Source organism: Macaca fascicularis, chromosome 9, assembly GCF_037993035.2.
Source record: "Macaca fascicularis isolate 582-1 chromosome 9, T2T-MFA8v1.1".
Taxonomy (NCBI): Eukaryota; Metazoa; Chordata; class Mammalia; order Primates; family Cercopithecidae; genus Macaca; species Macaca fascicularis.
Window position 1 is genome coordinate 33,542,542 of NC_088383.1, and position 23,113 is coordinate 33,565,654.

Genomic DNA, 23,113 nt, shown 5'->3' on the forward strand with positions numbered 1-23,113 from the left:
TTTTGGTGAATTCAGGGTAGTATTCTTGTCTTTGAATAATTTCTAGTTGTATTTTTTTTCTAGGGGAAGTGATGCTGGGAGATGTTCTATTCTGCCATCTTACTTACATCACTCTGTGATTTTCCTGGTTATTTATCTTTTAGGTTTCTTTGTGATTGTTGCAGTTTCTGTGCTTGCTTCTCATGCTGGTTGGATTATTATTAATTTTTGAATGGGACGTTCTAAATAGTAAAGTGATTAGTGGAATGTATATGTGGGGTAGATTGACGGAGGACGAGATTTTGTGGGAAAATTGATAGATTCTGTCCAGGCTTGGTGTCATATTATTAAATCTTTTTTTGTTGTTGTTAAAGAAGCTATTGCAACTCACATATGTGTCTTTTGTCTGTTGCAGTTTGGCACTATCTTCCTCCCTCTATTTTTAGCTGTTTTTACTGTCAGCATCCCTAACTTCTATTAGGAATCTCTGTTTCAAGCAATAGAAATGGTCCATCAGTGTAGTTTCTTCTTCAACTCTTCTTTCTTAGCACCCTAAATATGATTACCACTATAAAGGCACATTAGGCATGCCTTTCAGTGATGACACTTTGGAGGAAAACCTGTGTACTGTTATAGGTTCAAGACAGCATGACTATTATCTCTTAGTATTCTCCAAAGCCTTGTGCCAGATTTCATGACAGTACTTTTAGTATCAGGGGGCTATGGAAATATTCTTACTTTTTTTCTTTTGTTTCTGGGGGTTTTATAGGAAAAATGAGGGCAAAGGGGAGCTTTATTCTGTCATCTTCTTAAGGATTTAAAAATAGAAAATAACCAGAGATTTTGTAAGATTACTATATGACTTTCTGACTTTGAGTACTTTGAAGATTACTAAGAACACAGTTTAAATACCTATAGTAACTATCTGTTTTTAGAAAAAAACCATAATGCTCTAGATGTCCAAAGTGATCTGGTGAGGAATAAACATATATACTATGTAATCCGAAATTGCTATTCCATCGTCCTAGATCAGAGAGAGATACATTGGTGGGTAAATGATCATATTTTCCAAGGAAATATACCAGTGATTGGCCCTTAAATTGCACCCATATATTAGAATTAATCCTTTTCTAAAGACAGATAATTTTCTTGTAGTACTAGCTGAAGATTTGTCCTTCAAACATGAATATAGAAGTCTTAAACTATCTGCAAATATTTTGAAATTTTGAAAATTATTGTAAATATCAAGATTTCTAGCTTCTTTGGGGAATTTAGAACACCTGAGAATATCTGTTATGCATTTGTAGTGGTAAGAATAATGGTTTTTTTAATTAAATAAAACAGGTACTCTCCATTTCACCTTGCTCTTTATGCCATCCCTATCATCACCAGGCTCATAACACTCATATTACATACTCAGTCTCAGTAGATATTTGAGTTTATTAGTTGGAGAACAGATTTCGGAAACTAAAAGAATCAATTCATTCCAGGCTTTTATATTTAATAACTATGTGGCCTTCCACAATATGCATAATATCAATAAGTTCTATTTCCGTCATCTGTTAAATGGAGATAAAATACTTATTTTCTTCAATTATTATAATGGTTAAATGAGATAATACTTCAAAAGTACTTAGTATAAAAGGTGGCATATAGTAGCTATTTTGTATGAATTTGAAATTATTTAACATATTTGTATTCACTTGAATAATTAGCATGTTAAATTGCAAAGTAAATAAGGTTAGATGATTAGATGATTGGGAGGTAAAATATCTCTAATTAGTACTAGGTACTATACTTCTGCCTCATACAAAATGTTAGGGTTTTTGTTGTTTTTTACTGTATGTACTTTTTTTACTTTTTCAGCTTCTATCTTAGAAGCAGCTGGTACACATGCAGATTTGTTACAAAAGTATATTGTGTGATGCTGAAGTCTGGGGTATGACTGAACGCATCACCCAGATAGCATAATACCCAAGAGATCATTTTACCCCTACTTCCTCCCCCTTTTAGTATTCCACAGTGTCTATGGTTCCCATCTTTATGTCCATGTGTACCCAATGTTTATCTCCCACATATAAAAGAAGAGATGCGGTATTTGGTTTTCTGTTTCTGCATTAGCTCCCTCTGGATAATGGCCTCCAGCTGCATCCATGTTGCAGCTGGAGACATGATTTTGTTCTTTTTAATGGTTATATATTATTCCATGGTATATAGGTACCACATTTTCTATATCCAGTTCACCATTGATGAGCACCTACTGTTGATTCTGTGTCTTTGCTGTTATGAATGGCACTGTGGTGAATGTATGGATGCATGTGTCCATTTGGTAGAACAATTTATTTTCCTTTGGGTATATAGCCAGGAATGGATTGCTGAGTCAAATGGTATTTCAACTCTTTCTTTGAGAAATTTCCAAACTGCTCTCCAAGTGTTTAGACTAGTTTACATTCCCACCAACAGTGTGTACGTGTCCCCTTTTCTCCACAGACTTGCCATCTGTTTTTATTTTTTATTTTTTAGTAATAGCCATTCTGAGCCAGGTGTGGTGGCTCATACCTGTAATCCCAGCACTTTGGGAGGCCAAGGTGGGTGGATCACTTGAGGTCAGGAGTTCAAAACCAGCCAGGCCAACATGGTGAAATCCTGTCTCTACTAAAAAAGAACACACACACACACACACACACAAATTAGACAGGTATGGTGGCGTGTGCCTGTAATCCCAGCTACTCCAGAGGCTGAGACAGGAGAATCACTTGAACCTGGAGGTGGAGGTTGCAGTGAGCCAAGATCGTGCCACTGCACTCCAGCCTGGGTGACAGAGTGAGACTCCGTCTCAAAATAATAAAAATAGCCATTCTGACTGGTGTGAGATGGTATCTCATTGTGGTTTTAAATTGCATTTCTCTGATGATTAGTGGTGTGGAGCATTTTTTCATATGTTTCTTGGCCACTCGTATATCTTCTTTTGAGACGTTTCTGTTTATGTCCTTTGCCCCACTTTATAATGGAGTGATTTGTTTTTTGCTTGTTGGTTTAAGTTCCTTATAGATTCTAGACCTTTGTTAGATGCATAGTTCATGAATATTTTTCTTTTATTCTGTAGGTTGTCTGCTCTGTTGGTAGTTCCTTTTGCTGTGCAAAAGATTTTTAGTTTAACTAGATCCCATTTGTCAATTTCTGTTTTTGTTGCAATTGCTTTTGAAGACATAGCCATACATTCTTTGCTAAGGCTGATATTGAGAAGGGTATTTACTAGGTTTTCTTCTAGGATTGTTATAGTTTGAAGTCTTACATTTAAATCTTTAATCCTTCTTGATCAAATTTTGTATATGGTAAAAAGCAGGGGTCCAATTTCGTTCTTCTGCATATGGCTTGCCAGCTATCCCAGCATCATTTATTGAATAGGGAGTCCCTATTGCTTATTTTTTCTGGGTTTCTCGAAGATCAGATGATTGTAGGTATGTGGCTTTATTTCTGGGTTCTCTACTCTGTTCTGTTGGTCTATGTGCCTTTTCGTACCAGTACAATGCTCTTTTGGTTACTGTAGCCCTGTAAAATAGTTTCAAGTCAGGTAGTATGATGCCTTCAGCTTTGTTCTTTTTGCTTAGGATGGCTTTGGCTATTAGGCTTCTTTTTTTGCTTCACATGAATTTTAGAATAGCTTCTCCTAATTCTGTTAAAAATGACATTGGTAGTTTGATAGGACTCCATTGAACCAGTAAATTGCTTTGGACAGTATGGCCATTTAATGACATTGATTCTCTCAATCCATGAGCAGGGACTGTTTTTTCATTTATTTGTGCCATTTCTGATTTCTTTCAGCAGTGTTTTTGCAGTTCTCCTTGTAGAGATCTTTCACCTTCTTGGTTACATGCATTCCTAGGTGTTTCACAAAATGTTAGTTTTTTAAATCAATGACTTTGTCAATCTGTTATTCTTACAGTTACAAATGAAGCAGCCTCAGAACTTCCAAATACAGCAGAAAATCTTCCAGCAGTGTACCCATCAATTAGCGACCTAATAATTCGATTGGATTTAAACAAAGTGGTCGGTAAGTACAGATTTATGTTTGGATATAGTAGAACACAATTTAAGAATTAAAATATTTCAACTGTATAGTTCTGTTAAAAAACAGGAAATTCAAAGAAGGAGTAGTCTTTCTCAACTTAATAAGTTCATTCTACTCAATCTGTCTACATGTCAATTAAGTGTATATTTAAATTACGTGTTTTTACTCCACTAGACAACATTAATTTTGTAATGTTTCATATATTTCCCTTTACCTACTCATGAAACAAAATACATATAGGCTTTCCACTACTGTGAATTTTCATAACATAAACTAGATGCTATATGAACAGCTCCTTGAGGACATAGTTGTCATTTCTTATACCATCTTTTGTATAGCAAGATGGAAAGACAAATGGAACTAGTACCATATAGACAATATGGCTGCCTTGTGATGTGCTTATTATTAAATTGGCAATGTCAAATGGTGAAAAAGATCATCAGAATGGGGAAGAAGCTAGAATATGTGTGAAAGCTAGTGGTAGTGTGGTTAAGTGACTATTTTCTAATAAGATATAACCAAAATGTTCTCTGGTAGCTTTCAAATCACTCCTTAAAGGCAACAGGCAAACACGAGCAAAATGGCAAACTGAAAACATCCAAACTCTCAGTCTCTGACAGAAACATTGAAAAAAATTAGAATAATCTATCAGAACCAACTTTGTCAGAGCTCCAGAAAATAGTCACAGATTTATAGCATCCAAGAGAATACCTAATTAAGAAAAGTCTATCTTCAAAATGGTAAGAAAGTTTTGTGGAATTGTCAAAAGAGTGCTCCAGCAAAAGCCAATATGAAAATCTCCTGGCAATCATGGCATTAATAGTAGACCTGCCCTATTAAAACTTCTAGACTGGGCACGGTGGTTCACCCCTGTAATCCAAGCACTCTGGGAGGCCAAGGCAGGTGGATCACGAGGTCAGGAGATCAAGACCATCCTGGCCAAAATGGTGAAACACCGTCTCTACTAAAATATAAAAAATTAGCTTGGCGTGGTGACACATGCCTATAGTCCCAGCTACTCAGGAGACTGAGGCAGGGGAATCACTTGAACCTAGGAGGAGGAGGTTTCAGTGAGCCGAGATCACACCACTGCACTCCAGCCTGGTGACAGAACAAGACCCTGTCAAAAAAAACAAACAGACAAAAAGCCTTTTAAAGGGAATTCTTCAGGTTAAAATGAAAGAATGCTATACAGTAACTTCAACCACATGAGGAAATAAAGATCTCTGGCAAAGATAAGTCCATTGGCAGATATAAAAGCCATCATTATTATAATTTTGGCTTGTAACTCTATTCTTTGTATCTATAATACTCAAAAGACAAATACATAAAAATGATTACAAATTTATGTTATGGACACACAATGTATAAAGACATGATCTGTGATGTTAATAACAAGGATAAGTTAGAGGGTGCTGCATAAGAGTATACTTTTTGGATGCATTGAAGTTGAGTTGGTATCAATTCAAATTAAATTATTATAACTTTAAGACGTTATATATTATTTGCTTGGTAATCACAAAGAAAATATCTATGATGCATGCATGAAGAAAAGAGAAAGGAATCAAAACATGTCCCTACAAAAAGTCAACTAAACACAAAAAAGATGGAATTAGAGGAAATGAAGGGCAAAAAGTATAACATACAAAAAATAGGTATCAAAATGGCAGAAATGTCTTTCCTTATCAGTAATTATTTTAAATCTAAATTGACAAAACTCTTCATTCAAAAGGCAGAAATTTACAGAATGGATTTTTTTTTAATGATCAACTATATGCTGCTAACAAAAGATGCACTTTAGATGAACAAAAATGACAAAACTTTAGCTAGATTGACTATGGAAAAATAATACTCAAATTGCTAAAAATCAAAACAGAAAGTGGGAACATTACAACCAATTTTAAAAGAATAAAAAGCATTGTAAGACAACACTGTGAACAACTGTACACGAAAAACTGGATAACCTAGAGGAAGTGAACAAATTGATAGAAATATACAGTCTACCAGAACTGACTTATGAAGAAATCTATAAATAGACCCCTAATTAAGATGAATACTGAATCCTAATTAAAATTTTCCAACAAAGAAAAATCTAGGACCAGACGACATTATGGGTGAATATTACCAAATATTTGAAGAAGAATTAAAACTAATCCTCAAGTTCTTTCAGAAAACTGAAGAGGAGGGAATACTTCCTAACTCATTCTATGAGGACAGCATTATCCTGATACTAAAATCAGAAATGCTATAAGAAAGCAAATGACAGACCAATATCCCTTATGAGTAATGATGCAAAATCTTCAACAAAATATTAGCAAATAAAATTTAGCAGCATATAAAAATTATACAATGCGAATTTATGAGTTTTACTTCTCAAATGCAAGGATAATTCAATAGACAAAAGTCAATTAGTGTGATATACCATGTTAACAGAATTAACAACAAAAAACCCCACTGGATCCTCTTAGTTGATGCAGAGAAAGCATTTGACCAAATTCAATAGACTTTCATGTAAAAACAGTAAACAAGCTAGGAATAGAGCCTTTCCACATCATGATGAAAAGCCAAATACAAAAAATCCACAACTAACATAATATTCAATGGTGAAAGATTGAAAATGTTTTCCTTAAGATCAGGAGCAATACAAGGACACCTGTTTAGATAACTTCTAGTCAAAATAGTATTCAAAATCTATTTGGACCAGTTAGAATAGAAGATAGGTAGATGATAGATAGATAACATCCAAACTGGAAAGGAAGAAATAAAATTATCTGCCAAGAGGTGACATTATCTTATATGAAGAAAACCCTAATGATTCCACAAAACAACTGTTAGATCTAATAAACAAATTTAGCAAAGTTGCAGGATACAAAATGAACACACAAAAATTGGTTACATATCTATGCACTGGTAGTGAGCTATCTAAAAAGAATTAAGAAAACAGTTCCATTTATAATGGCATCAAAAGAACAAAATATTTCGGAATAAATTTAACCAAGAAGGCAAAAGGCAAAAGACTTGTATACTGAAAACTACCATATAATGCTGAAAACAATTAAGAAGATATAAATAAATGGAAAGATATCTCATGTTCATAGATTAGAAGACAACTTTTTTTTTTTTTTTTTTTTTTTTTTTGAGATTGAGTCTCGCTCTGTTGCCCAGGCTGTGCAGTGGCACAATCTCGGCTCACTGCAACCTCCGCCTCCCAGGTTCAAGCAATTCTCCTGACTTAGTCTCCCTAGTAGCTGGGATTATGGGCACATGCCACCATGCTCAGCTAATTTTTGTATGTTTAGTAGAAACGGGGTTTCACTATGTTGTCCAGACTGATTTCAAACTCCTGACCTCAAGTGATTCGCCTGCCTCAGCCTCCCAAAGTGCTGGGATTACAGGCATGAGCCACCATGCCCGCTCAGAAGACAATATTATTGAGATGAAAGTAATACCTAAAGTGATCTACACCTTCAATGCAATCTGCAGTTCTTATCAAATTCCCATAACACTTATGAGGTTATTGTTGCAAAATAGAAAACCCTATCTTAAAAATCATAGGAATACAAGGGACCACACATATCCAAAATAATTAAGAAAAAGGATAATAAATTTGGAAGTCTCACACTTCCTGATTTCAAAACTTAGTATAAAGCTATGGCAATCAAAAGAATGATATACTGGTGTAAAGCAGACATGCAGACCAATGGTATAGAATTGAGAGACTGGAATTAAATCCTTGCTATATGGTGAAATAACTTTCAGCAAAGTTGCCAATACTATTTCCTGGGAAAAAGGCAGTCTTTTCCAAACACGGTGCTTCCACAAAAAGACAGTCTTTTCCACAAACCAGATATTCATGTCAAAAGAATGAAGTTGACCATTTTTTCATGTGTCTGTTGGCTGTATGAATGTCTTCTTTTGAGAAATGTCTGTTCATATCCTTTGCCCACTTTTTGATGGGGTTATTTGTTTTTTTCTTGTAAATTTGTTTGAGTTCTTTGTAGGTTCTGGATATTAGCCCTTTGTCGGATGAGTAGATTGCAAAAATGTTCTCCCATTCTGTAGGTTGCCTGTTCACTCTGATGGTAGTTTCTTTTGCTGTGCAGAAGCTCTTTAGTTTAATGAGATCCCATTTGTCAATTTTGGCTTTTGCTGCCGTTGCTTTTGGTGTTTTACACATGAAGTCTTTGCCCATGCCTATGTCCTGAATGGTACTACCTAGGTTTTCTTCTAGGATTTTTATGGTATTAGGTCTAACATTTAAGTCTCTAATCCATCATGAAAAAATGCTCATCATCACTGGCCATCAGAGAAATGCAAATCAAAACCACAATGAGATACCATCTCACACCAGTTAGAATGGCGATCATTAAAAAGTCAGGAAACAACAGGTGCTGGAGAGGATGTGGAGAAATAGGAACACTTTTACACTGTTGGTGGGATTGTGAACTAGTTCAACCATTATGGAAAACAGTATGGCAATTCCTCAAAGATCTAGAACTAGATGTACCATATGACCCAGCCATCCCATTACTGGGTATATACTCAAAGGATTATAAATCATGCTGCTATAAAGACACATGCACACGTATGTTTATTGTGGCACTATTCACAATAGCAAATTTGGGTTGACTTGGAATCAACCCAAATGTCCATCAGTGACAGACTGGATTAAGAAAATGTGCACATATACACCATGGAATACTATGCAGCCATCAAAAAGGATGAGTTTGTGTCCTTTGTAGGGACATGGATGCAGCTGGAAACCATCATTCTTAGCAAACTGTCACAAGAACAGAAAACCAAACACCGCATGTTCTCACTCATAGGTGGGAACTGAACAATGAGATCACTTGGACTCGGGAAGGGGAACATCAGACACCGGGGCCGATCATGGGGAGGGGGTAGGGGGGAGGGATTGCATTGGGAGTTATACCTGATGTAAATGACGAGTTGATGGATGCTGACGAGTTGATGGGTGCAGCACGCCAACATGGCACAAGTATACATATGTAACAAACCTGCATGTTATGCACATGTATCCTAGAACTTAAAGTATAATAATAAAAAAAAAAAGAATGAAGTTGAATCCTTACCTTACATTATATATGGAAATTAAAATGGACCAAATACCTACATATAAGACCTAAAACCATAAAATCTCTGAGAGAAAAACAAGGAAAAGGCTTCATGACGTTGAAGTTAGCAATTATTTTTGGGGTATGACTCCCAAAGCACAGACAACAAAAGAAAAAAATAGGTAAGTTGGACTTCTTCAAAATTAAAAACTTTTGTCATCAAAAGACAGTATCAGAGAGTGAAAGCACAACCCAGAGAGTGGGAGAAAATATTTGCAAATTACATATCTGATAAGGGCTTAATGTCTAGAATACACAAGGAAGTTTTATTAATTAACAAAAAACTCAACTTCATTTAAAAATGGGCAAGTGATTTGAATAGACATTTTTCCAGAGGAGATACACAAATTGCTAATTTGCCCTAAAAAAGATACTTAGTATCATTAGCCATTAGAGAAATGCAAATGAAAATCACATTAAGATATCACTTCATAGCCATTAGGATGACTCTCATTATAAAAACAGAAAATAAGGAGCATTGGCAAGGATGTAGATAAATAGGAACTTTTGTGAATTGTTCATGGGAATGTAAAACAGTGTCACTGCTGTGGAAAACAGTTTGGTTGTTTATCAAAAAGTTCAACATGGAGTTCTCATATGATCTATTTACTTCAAGATGTAGACCCAAAAGAATTGAAAACAGGTACTTGTGCATCAGTGTTTGTAACAGCATTATTCACATTAGCCAAAAGTTGTAAACAACCCAATGTCCATTAGCAAATGAATGCAGAAACAAAATATGGTATATACATACACTGAAATATTATCTCACTTTAAAAATGAATCATGTTCTGAAACATGCTACAAAGTGAATGAATCTTGAAATATTATGATAACAAGGAAATAAGGCAAATACAAAAGATAAATATTGTATCTTATTGTACCACTTATATGAGGTACCTAGAATAAGTAGACAGAAAGTAGATCAAAGGTTCCCAAGGCCTGGCAATGGAGGCTAATAGGGAGCTAGTGCTTAATGAGTAGAGTTTTAGTTTAGAAAGGTGAAGGCTTTCTGAAGATAGATGGTGGTGATGGTTGCACAACAAAGTGATTGTGGTTAATACAATTAATCATACATTTAAAATGGTTAAAATAATAAATTTTATATTATGTGTATTTTACACAATAAAAATGAAGGTTTTTTGATAAAAATACAAAAATTACAAAAGAAATTTTATTTTATTTTTTTTAAGTTCCAGGGTACCTGTGCAGGATGTGCAGGTTTGTTACATAGGTAAATGTGTGTTATGGTGATTTGCTGAACCTATCAACCCATCACCCAGGTATTAAGCCTGGCATGCATTAGCTCTTTCCCAATGCTCTCCCCCATACCCCACGGCCCTCTGACAGGCTCCAGTGTGTGTTGTTCCCCTCCCTGTGTCCATGTGTTCTCATTGTTAAGCTCTCACTTATAAGTGGGAATATGTGATGTTTGGTTTTCTGTTCCTGTGTTAGTTTGGTGAGGATAGTGGCTTCCAGTTTCATCCATGTCCCTACAAAGGACATGATCTCGTTTCTTTTGATGAGCCAAAGTTCTCTATTTTGAGACGAAGTCTCGCTCTGTCACCAGGCTGGAGTGCAGTGGCACAATCTTAGCTCACTGCAACCTCCGCCTCCCGGGTTCAAGTGATCCTCCTGCCTCACCCTCCCAAGTAGCTGGAAATACAGGCATGGGCTGGGTGCTGTGACTCGTGCCTGTAATCCCAGCACTTTGGGAGGCAAAGGAGGGTGGATCAACCGAGGTCAGGAGTTCGTGACCATCCTGGCCCACATGGCAAAGCCCTATCTCTACCAAAAGTACAAAATTTAGCTGGGCTTGGTGGCAAGTGCCTGTGGTCCCAGTTACTCAAGAGGCTGAGGCAAGAGGCTTGCTTGAACCTGGGAGGCAGAGGTTGCAGTGAGCCGGGATTGCGCCACTGCTCTCCAGCCTGGGAGATAGAGCAAGACTCTCAAAAAACAAAAAACCAAAAAAAAAAAAAAGAAAAAAGAAAAGAAATTTTCAAAATGTATGAAGAACTGTGCAGAATTTATGGATCTACAAAAATTGAACATCTCTACACTATTTCCATCTCTATCAAATATTGCTGAAAAAACTAGTTTATGAAGGATGTAGATCCTTCTGTGATAGACATATTAAACAGATACTTATAGAACACTTCACTCAATAAATGGAGTACGCATGCAAAAATTGACTACATATTAGGCCACACATTAAGTTTCAATGGATACCAAAAAATTATTTCCACAAATCACATTTTCTATGACACAATAAAACAGAACTAAATAGTAAATAAGATAAAAATTCTTCTGCAAAATTTAAAATCCTATTTATAAGCTGAAGAAAAGATAATGGACACTAGGATATATTTGAGACTAAATTAAAATTAAAACACTACACATAAGCACTTACAAGAGGTCCTTAAATAGGTTTTTATAAGGAAATTTAAAGGTTGCATATGATAGAAAATAAAGAAAACTAAAAAGTTAGGATTATAAGTTCGTAACAAGGAGGTAGAAAAAGAAGATGATAAAATCAAAACTAAAAGTAGAAAAAAGTTTAAAATAAGAGAATTATTTTTTAAAAAGTGGAGGACATAGAAATAATATCAGTGGAATAAAAAGCTGATAGTTTACAAAGACTTATGCATGGAAGTATAAAATATTTAGCAAATAAAGTAGAAGGCATTAATTGGGAGGATTTAGGAAAAGTGGCATTTGTAGTACCATAGTTCTAAATTTTCTTCATCTCTCTTTATGAGTCATAATTTGGTCTCTTACCATAGCCCCTTATTTCCCAAAGTTTTTGTTCATTCTTTTTTATTCTTGTCTTTTTATTTTTGTATGAGTTGTTTCAGGGAGCTAGTCTTCAAGCTCTGAGATTCCTTCTTCAGCTTGGTATATAGTGCTGTTAATACTTGTGATTAACAAGACATTAAACTTTCAACTCAGCCTTATTTCTGGGCTCAATGCAAGCCTAGCTAAGTGCTGAAGGGAGACTCTTAGGATAAACTAACCTGCAAATACTGTGAAAGGTGTTTGGTGTGTGGGGGGAGTTCTTTTAATTTAAAAAGAAATGCTGACATTGAAAGAAATCTCTATAAAAACAGTAACTGAACATGAGCTCTAAGTAACAGACTTCAGTGGTAACACACAGAATAAAGTTTTTGTAAAAATGATTTGCTAACCTAAACAAATGTCTGACTATAGCTTTCAGCAATCAAAAAGAGCAATACCTGGCGAAGGGAGAAAAGATAATCTCTAGCATCACCCCTTTTAATATCCAGATGAACAACTTTCAATAGAAAAATAATTACAGGGCATAATAAAAAGAAGTAAGTATGGACAAATCAAAGGAGCAAAATAAATTGAGAGAAACCATTCCTGAGGAAGCTCATACAATGTACTTACTAGACAGACTTTAAAACGACTATATTGGGCCAGGTATGGTGGCTCACACATGTTATCCTAGTACTTTGGGAGGCCAAGGCAGGTGGATCACTTGAGGCCAGGAGTTCAAGACCAGCCTGGCCAACATGGTGAAACTTCATCTCTACTAAAAATACAAAAATTAGCCGGGCGTGGTAATGCACATCTGTAATGCCAGCTATTAGGGAGGCTGAAGCAGGAGAATTGCTTGAACCCAGGGGGCAGAGATTACAGTGAGCCAAGGTCATGCCACTGCACTTCAGCCTGGGCAACAGAGTGAGACTCCACCCCAAAAAAATAAAATAAAATAAAATAAAATAAAATACTCACTATATTAAATATCGTCAAAGAGCTAAAGGAAAACATGGACAAAGAACAAAAGGAAATCAGAAAAACTTTGTAAAAACAGTGGAATAAAGATGATAAAAAATAAACAATATCCTTAGTTCAAAAATATAATAGTTGAAATGAATAATTCATAGATTCAACAGCAGATCTGAGCAGACAAAAAGAAGAATCAGTGAATCTGAACATAGGACAATTGTAATTTTTAAGTCTGAGGAGCAGGAATAAAAACGAAGGAAAGGGAAGGGACCTGTGGGACAACACCAAGTGGATCAGCAACACATTATGTGGGTTTCAGAAGGAGAAAAGAGAAAAGAGCAGAAGGAATATGTGAAGAAATTATGGGTAAAAAATATCCCAAATGTGATGAAAGACATGCATCTACACATTTAAAACTAACCAGACGCCAAGTAGAATAAACTCAGATCAACACCAAGACACATTGTAATTCTGTCAAAATGCAAAGACAGCCCTATGGAATGACATCAGCAAGATGGAATAAGATTTCCCAGTGCTTTTGCCGCTATAGAAACATCAGTTTGAACAACTATCTATGTATGAAAATACCTTTACAACAGCTTAAGAAACCAGATGAGAGATTACAGCACTTGAGTGAAACACAGATGTAAGAAATATGCATTGAAGAGGGGAGGAAGGACAGTTTTACATAATCTGCATCACTCCCTCCTTAACTTCAGGCAGCACAGTGTGGAGAGAGATACCCTTAATGTGAGGAAAGAAAGGTTAAATGAGCACTGGACTTTTCCATGGACCCCAATATTCAGTCCACTGGAGTAAAATCCAATGCCAGGCAGGCCCCTACAGCCACAAACTCTAGGCCAGTATCTGCAGACCCAGCCTCAAGGCCCACCCCAATGCCCGGCCAGCTCCTGTGGCTCTAGGCTTCTTCAAGCCAGCTCTGCCAATGCAGTCTCCAGTTTTGTCCCACCACCAGACCAGCCCTAGCAGTCCCAGCTCCAGGCTGGCCCCAGAGGCCCCAGGCTTCAGGCTCACTCCTATTCCAGGACAGCACCACAGACTCAAGCTTCAGGCCTGCCCCTGAAAGCCTCCTCTCCAGGATGGCCCTATAGATGAAGCCTTCAGGCCCATTCTGGCACCAGTCCAGCTGCCACAGATTCAGCCTCTAGTCTTGCTCTACCACCAGGCAAGCTCCAGTGGTCCCAGCCTTCAGGCTTACCTCAGCATTAGGCTGGACTTTGCAGCCCTAGAGTCCAGGCCACCACCTGCAAACCAACACTGCCTCAACACTGAGCTTGCCCCATAGACTCAGTCTTCTGGGCTGTCCCAGCACCAAGCTGGCCCCAGAGCTTCACACCCCAGACTGATCTCAGAGCCGGGTCAGCCCCAGTAGCTCCAGGCCCTAAGCTGGCCCCTGAAGACTCAGGCTTCAGATGTACCTGAGACTCCAAGCCTGCCCAATTGTCAGGTCAGCCCCAGTAGCCCCAGGTTTCAGACTGCCACCAGCACTATACCAGCCTCTGTGGACCTATTCTCCAGACAGTAGCAATCAACTAAGCTTTATTCCTGAGTTCAGACCCAAGGCCATCAAATCCAGCCTCAGATTCCAGGCCTATTTATGTGTATCCAACCTCTACGCCTGCCTCAGTACCAGGCCAGTCTATAGATACTGGTACAGGCCTGCCCAGTGTCAGGTAATTTTCTGTGGTCCCAGGCTTGCTTCTGCAAACTCAGATTCAAGGTCCAAGTTTGCTTCAGATTTAGCCACTGTCAGGCTGGCTTTCACAACTCCAGGTTTTAGGCCAGCACCCATGGACCCAGTCTCTAGCTCTACCCTACTGCCAGGTCAACACTGAAAAACCCCAGCACCAATCCATCTCCATGGATCAAAGTTCCAGGCTTATCCAAGCACCTAGCTGTCCCTACAGACTCAGGCTAAAGGCCCACCCCTGTACCAAGTCATTCTTCATGGACCCAGACATCAGACCAGTTCCCACAAATACAAGATTCAGACCTGCCCCTGTGGACCCAGTCAATAGTTCCACTCCAGTGGACCCTAGCTACAGACCTGATTTTGTGGATACAGCTTCCAGAACCATAGTGGACCCCAGTGCAAAGTCAGCCAATGTGGACCCAGGCTCTAGGCCCAACCTGGCAGACTCAGGCACCAGACCCACCTGCCTTCTCATCCAGGCACCAGGCCAGCCTGCTGAGAACTCCAGCAGCAAGACTACTCAGGAACCAAGTCAGATGGATGACCAGCCCATAGTCTCTGGTTGAGCTGAATGGTGAAGGGCTTTTTCTGCCAAGGCTAGTTTGTAAAGATTGGAATAAGTGCCTGCTTCTTTAAATGTGAAAATACCAATGCATGGGCACACAAATTATGAACAATCAGGAAACATAACATCACCAAAGGAACAAAATAAAGCACTAGTAATTGACCCTACATAAATGGAGGTTTATAAACTGTCTGACAGAAAGTTCAAAATAATCTTAAGGGAATTCGGTGAACTACGAGAGAAAACAGATAGACAACTAAGAAAAAATCAAGAAAATAAGTAAAATGAATTCAATAAAGAGATAGAAATCATACAAAAGAACCAGACAGAAATTCTAGAACTAAAACACTCAACGATTGAACTGAAAAATTCCATATTGCATTTCAGTAGCAGACTAGATCAGGCAAAAGGAATAATCAGTAAGTTTGAACACAGATTATTTGAAATTACCCAAAAAAAAAAAAGAAAATAAAAAAGTAAAAAAGAACCCTACAAGAATTATGGGACACTGCTATAGTTTGAATACGTCCACCCAAAAGCATGCATTGGAAACTTAATTCCCAATGCAGCAGTGTTCAGAGGTGGAGCCTTAATGTATGGTGATTAGGCTGTGAAGGCAGAGTGAATAGATTAATGCTATTATGACAGAGGAATAGGTTTGTTATCTTAGGAGTGGGTTATTATAAAAGGGGAAGTTTGATTCCATCTATCTTTCTTTTGCCCCCTTTGTGCTTCCAAAATACACTAGTGAGACAAGAATAGAATAGGCATTGCCATCCCAAAATGACAAAATATGCAAGATAATAGGAGATAACTGGCTCCAAGTAAGTCCAAAATACAACAAGGAGAGCAACGTTAAATCTTAAAGCTAGAGAATAAATTTTTTTGACTTCATGTTCCACCCTCTGAGCACACTTGGGTGGGGATTGGGCCCTCAAAGTCTCAGGCAGTCCCACCTCTATGCCTTTGCTGGCCTTGGCCCAGACAACAACACTCATGGGTTGGAGTCTTGTGCCTGCAGCTTTCCCAGACTGGCATTACACCTTAGTGGTCCAGAGTTTTGAAGTCTCCTGGCCAGCCCCACTCTCAAGGCTCCACTATGCCTAGTGGTAACTCTGACTCCACTGTCCACTCGGCATTGTTCTAATGGGGGCTGTCTGTGGTGGTTCAACCCTGTGACATGTTTCTGTCTGGGACCCCAGACTGTTCATGACAGTCTCTGAAATCTAGGTGGAGGAAGACATGCCCCCACACTCTTGCATTCTGCATGCCTGCAGAATTAACACCACATAAACACCACCAAGGCTGACTGCTTGTGTCCTCTGGAGTGCTAGCCCAGGCTGCACCTGGGGCCATTGGCACCACAGCTGGAGCAGCCATTCCTGGGTCCTGGCTGCTGCACTAAGCCTTGCAGAACATGGGCTCTATTGTGTTCCACCCTTCCAGGATCCAGAGTCACTACTCTGGGGTACCTCCTCTCCCAGTGCTCAAGTTGCCACTATGGTCTGTTGTTTCTAGAAGCCAAATTGCAGCTGTGCCCTTCTCCCTAGGGCCTGAGCCTTTGGAATGCATTTTTTTCTCCAGAGCTGTGTTAGTGCTTCATTCTGATTCACAGGGTCAGAGTGACAGCCATATTCCTGTCCCTGAGTCAAGCTACTGAAGAGTGCCTCAAAGTCAGAGTCCTCAGTTTTGTGGGAGATTTGTATCCACCTGTTCCTCAGAGAGTAAACCTGATCCCACATACTGGATACTTCAGTAGTTTTGCAAGACACTAAGCACAGGACCCCAATCTTATAGCCACTTCAATTAACTGTGCCCTGGAACGTAATGCTACTGAGGCTGCCTGCAGGTCATATCAGACCCAACACCACGAGGGATTTCTCAGCTAAGTGTCATTACTATGGGGAAAATGAGAGCAGGAGGTACTACTGAAGCCCTTTTCACTGAGAACCCTAACAGCTACACAGCTACTATCACTGCCACAAATTTCTGCCAACTAGGCCACTGAGACACCCACAGTCATCACTGACATGGATCCCAGGTAAGGAAGCTGCACAGAGATGACCCCACTGTGCCTACCTGGAACCAGAGCCAACACACCCTACCAAAACCACTACCCTTGGGTCCGTCTGCAGGTGAGTCTTTTCTAAAATAAAAAGCCACTCTATCAGTTTGGAAAGGTGACTGCTCTAACAGCGTGCAGACTTCAACACAGGTACTTAAGAATCATAAAAAAGCAAGAAAAGACACCACCACCAAAGGAACACAGTAACTGACACTAAAGAAACAGAAATTTCCTGAAAAGGAATTCAAAATAATGATTTTAAGGTAACTCACTAAGATATAAGAAAATACAAATAGACAATTCACTGAAATCAAGAAAATAATTCATCATCTGAATGATAAAGTCAATAAAGACATAGATAAAATAATAAAGATATTATTTTAAAAAGGAAATAAACAGAAATCTTGGAACTGAACTCAGTGAATGAGATAAAAACTGCAACTGAGAGCTTCGACAGCAGACTAGACGAAGCAGAAGAAAAAAATCTGTGACCTTTCAGATAGGTATTTTGAAACAACTCTATCAGAGAAGAAAAAAAGAATGAAAAAGAATGAAGAACACGAAAGGACTTATGAGACATCATTAGATTAGCAAACATTGACATTACAGGTATTAAAGAAGGAAACAAAGTGGAGAAAGGAATGGAAAGCTTATTTAGTGAATTAATTGATGAAAATTACTTCAAGTCTTAAGGGAGACATGGATGTCTAGATCCATGAAGCTGAAAGTTCTCAAACAGATTCAGTCCAAAAAAGTCATTTTCAAGGCAGATTATAATCAAACTGTCAAAGTCAAAAGACTTTTTAAAACAGCAGGAGAAATGCATCAAGTGACATCGAGGAAATTTCCATCAGATTTCTTTGTAGAAATCTTGTGGGCCAGCAGAGAATCGAATGATATGTTCAAAGTGCTAAAAGAAACAAAAAAAGTTAGTCAAGAATACTATACCCATCAAAGCTGTTCGGATAAATAAAGGAAAAATAATCTTTTTACAAACAAAACTTGAGGGAATGTACTACCACTTTATTTACCTTACAAGAAATGCTCAAGGGATTTCTTCAAGTGGAAATAAAAGAACAATAAATAATATCATGAATACATATGGAAGTATAAACTCATCATGGATAGAGATAAACAAAAAAATCCAGAATACTGTAGTGGTGGTATGTAGGTCATACATATCTCTAGAATAAAGGTTAAAAGTCAAAATTGTCAGAAGTAACTAAAGCTACAATAAGTTACATAATTCAAAAAGATGTAAATTGTGACATCAAAATAATAAATGGGGGAAGATACAAATCTATAGTTTAGATATGTGACAAAAATAAAGTTGTTATCAGCTTAAATTACTTGCTTAAAACCTGGATCTTGGCTGGGCATGGTGGCTGATGCCTATAATCCTAGCACTTTGGGAAGCTGAGGTGGGCAGATCACCTGAGGTCAGAAGTTCAAGACCACCCTGGCCAACATGGTGAAACCCCATCTCTACTAAAAATACAAAAATTCGCTGACTGCGGTGGCATACGCTTGTAATCACAGCTGCTCGAGAGGCTGAGGCAGGAGAATCACTTGAACCCAGGAGGTGGAGGTTGCAGTGAGCCGAGATCATGTCATTGTACTCCAGTCTGGGCAATGGAGCAAGACTCTGTCTCACCTAGATGTTTTATGTAAGCCTCAGGGTAATTATAGCAGATTTACAAACAATAAAGAGAAAAGAATCAAAGCTTAGAACTACAAAAAATATTAAATCATAAAGGTAGGCAACAAAAGAGAAGGAAAAGGGCAAAAGATCTACAAAACAACCAGGAAAAACAAATAACAAAACAATAATAGTAAGTTCTTACCTATAAATAGCCTTGAATGTAAATGCAATAAATTCTTCAATCAAGGACATGGATTGGCTGAGTAAGTTTTTAAAAATACACCTTCTTATTATTAGGGTATATTAATCTTGACTATTTTCACTTAGGTGAAATTGGGTAACTGTTAGTCATGCGATTCGGGGAAGACTTTAGAATACAAAGGATTTACTGACATGATTCTTTACTACTTTTATGTGTGGTAGTAGATTACATATGTCCATGGGAAGATTACATAATCAAGGCTGAACAACTAAAAGGTTATTCCCTTCAAGAATAAAATTTTGAGCCATCTTAACTAGGAAAGAGCCTTAGGTAGCTAAGCAGTTGGCTGTGGGAAAGTGAGGACATGGAATTATTGGTGGAAGGAAGTGAAAAATATAAATTGAAGTCTTGTAATGAATTATAAATCCATTACTATACTACGTGTACATATTTTAATGTATATATTACTCATGCTTTTTTTCTCCGTTTCTCTGTCTTAGTCTTGTGTGTTTTGATATTAGCTTTACAATTTACTTATAAATCAAAAAACATCTGAATGAGATCAGAAGGACAGAATAACCTTTATTAGTACCACTTTTGCTAATACATTTGGTATATTGTATTCCCATTTTCATTTGTTTCAAGAAATTTTAAATTTCCTTAATTTCTTTATTCATGTGTTTGTTATTCAAGAAAATGTTTTTTAATTTCCATGTCTTAATACAATTTCCAAGGTTTGTTATACTATTGATTTTATGCATTTATTACATTGTGCTTCAAAAAATACTTGATAGAATTTCTTTATTTTTGAATTTATTGAGACTGTTTTGTGGCATAACTATGATCTGTTCTGGAAAATATTTCATGTGCTGACAAAAACAGTGAGTATTCTACAGCAGTTGTGTGAAATAGTTTCTAAATGTCAGTTAGGCCTATTTGGTCTAGTATGTAGTTTAACTTCAAAGTTTCTTTTTTTCCTACTTTTATATTAGGTTCAGGTATATGTGGAGGTTTGTTACATGGGTAAATTGCATATTGCTAAGGCTTGGTGTATGAAAGATGTCATCACCAAGGTACTAAGCATAGTATTCTATAGGTAGCCTTCCCACCCATGTCCCTCTCCTACCTTCCTCCACATCAGGCAGTCCCCCGTATCTATTGTTCCTATCTTTGCGTCCACATTGCAGTATTTGGTTTTCTGTCCCTGCATTGTCTTAGGATAGTGGCCGCTAGTTGCATCTATGTTGTTGCAAAGGATATGATTTTATTCTTTTTTATAGTTGCATCATTTCCGTGGTGTATTGTATCATATTTTCTTTATCCAGTCCACCGTTGACAATCATGGTTTCCATGTCTTTGCTATTGTGAATAGTGCAGTAATGAACTTTTGAGTGCATGTGTCTTTTTGGTAGAATGATTTATTTTCCTTTGTGTATATAACCAACAGTGGCATTGTTAGAACAAGTGATAGTTCTATTTTGAGTTCTCTGTGAAATTTCCACACTGCTTTCCACAGTGGCTGAACTAAGTTACATTCCCACCAGCATTATTATATAAGTGTTTCCTTTTTTTTTTTCCAACATTGCCAGCATCTGTTGGTTTTTTGACTTTTTAAAAGTAGCTGTTCTGACTAGTGTGATATGTTATCTCATGGTTTTGATTTGTATTTCTCTAATATTAGTGATAATGAGCAATTTTTCATATATTTTTTCATATTTGTTGGTGCATGTATGTCTTCTTTTGATACATGTCCTTTGCCCATATTTTAATGCGGTTGTTTGCTTTTGCTTGCCGATTTATGTTCCTTATAGATTATGGATATTAGACTTTTGTCAAATGCATAGTGAGGGTGAACAGATCAGACTTTCCCCAGTCCTATAGGAAAGACAGCCCTGTTCTCTCTAGGTGTGGCAACTTACTCAGGCTAGAGACATCCCTTCCTTAGGAGCTGTTCAGGGTCTGGAAAGCATCCTAGTGCTTGGCAACTCCATGTAGGGTTCCCAGATTCCTCCCCATTTAGTCTTGGCATATATTTCAGTTGAATCTAATTGGTTTTCTCTGACCTTCCTATACCTGAATATTTATATCTTTCTCAGGGTTTGGAAAGTTTTCTGTTAAAACTTTGTACTCCTTTTTCTTGCTCAATTTCCTCTTGAACACTAATAATTCTTAGAGTTGGTCTTTTGAGGTTTTTAAATATTTTGTAGGTAATCTTTGTTCCATGTCATTCTTTGTTCTTCCCCCCTTCACTTTGAATTTTCAAATAGCTTGTCTTCAAGCTCACTGGTTCTTCCGCTGCTTGATCCATTCTGCTGTTGAGAGCCTCTAAAAATTTTTCAGTTCAGCAAATGTATTTCTCAGCTCCAAGATTTGTTTGATTTTTAAAATTATTTCAATCTCTGTTAAATTTATGTGATAGATTTCTGAATTGCTTTTATTTTTAATCTTGTAGACTACTGAGTTTCCTTGAAACTTCTATTTTGAATTTTTGGTCAGAGAACTCTCATCATCTCATTAGCGTCAGTCATTATTTTTTTGCTTTTCCAATTGAAGAAGTCATGGTTCCTTGTTTGCTGTTATTTATTGGGGATGTATTCCTCTATCTTTGCATTTAAGGATTAATTATTTATTTGTCTTCTTTGTCTGGTTCGTTTTGGGTTTTATTAGATACATTTGCTTAGAGATTCCGTACTAAATTTTTTTCACTGCCTTAGTTTTGGCACTAGGTGGAGCCTTAAACCCGGGTTTCTCTTGGCCCTAGTAAAGCACTGCCCTTCTCAAAGTGGGGGTTCCCAAAGGTGTAGGAAGAGTAGCTGGAAGTTTGTGCCCAGAGGACCTGTGGAATATACCTCCTACACGATAGTGCTTCTTATATGTTATTAAATTTTCTCTTGCTGCTTTCGGATCCTGTCTTTGTTTTGGGCTTTTGAGAGCCACTCTTAGTAGCCATTGATTTGGCATCCCCTTTGGCCAAGTTACAGAGCAGTTTCCAGGGCTAAGGATAATAGGCTCACTCCTCCCTCTGTCTCCTCTGTTCTCATGGATATTTCTCACTTCAGGCTCTCTTATTTTTCCCAGGGATTGAGGCAGGGACAAGTCGCTGTTAGCTTTCAGTTTTTGTTGCTTCTCTGTGGTCCTAAAAATTGTCTCATTCTCATAATGGGTTCCTGGATATTGCTGGTCATAATATTGATGCTGTATATTTCTTTATGGCTTTCTGTGGGGGGAAGTGAGTGAAGCCAGATTGCTTCTATGCCAACATTTTAAAACCAGAAGCTTTCAATACTCAATTATTTTTTAGTAATCTCCCACCAACTGTCTTAAGTCTGTGGGTTCTCATTTGCTCAGAGAATTCTGCTACAAATCTCGTATCTGCCTGCATTTCTGGCTGCAACTATGTGCAAAGGATAATGGCATATCTTCTATCTCCCAAATATAGTATGGGTATCCTTTTTTGGTAAATTCTACCTGAGAAAAATACAGATAAATGGATTTAGCAATGTAGTTTCCTAAAGAGAATAGGAAATCTTAGAAACTTCACTGAAGCAATGATATTTATTTGCCATGCCCAAAATGCTTCTTTCAGTTTCTCAAATGTTTTATATTTCACCCCATCAGAGGGCCTTTGCACTTGTTTTTCACACTTTCTGAGATATCTATTTCCCAGAATTCAATATTTGGAATTCCCGAAGAAGAATAAATAAAATGTACAATATATTATAAGGCATAATTGAATAATTAATTTTTGAAATAATGGATGACCCAAATCTGTAAGTTGAAAAGACATACCAGGGCAAATTGGGAATTAATAACATATAAAAATAACCTGGTGAAATTTACTGGCCTTTTAAAATTATTTTAAATATGCAGAATTCTAGGGACATCAGACTTTACCCTCTCCTCCAAAAATTCCAAACAAAATTTAAAACACAATCCACTTAAGATGGGGAAGAAACAAGGTGACCTCAGAATTGTTCTAAGAAGTCATT

General features: G+C 37.5%; 1 protein-coding gene across 1 annotated transcript in view; it reads left to right on the forward strand.

Moving 5' to 3' along the window:
* CCDC7 (coiled-coil domain containing 7) overlaps positions 1-23,113 on the forward strand; it is a 433,255-nt gene that overhangs the window by 345,943 nt on the left and 64,199 nt on the right. Inside the window, exon 31 of the mRNA XM_065520519.2 lies at positions 3,926-4,033. Coding sequence (XP_065376591.1) covers positions 3,926-4,033 — 108 coding nt within the window. The remainder of the gene's footprint in view (positions 1-3,925; positions 4,034-23,113) is intronic.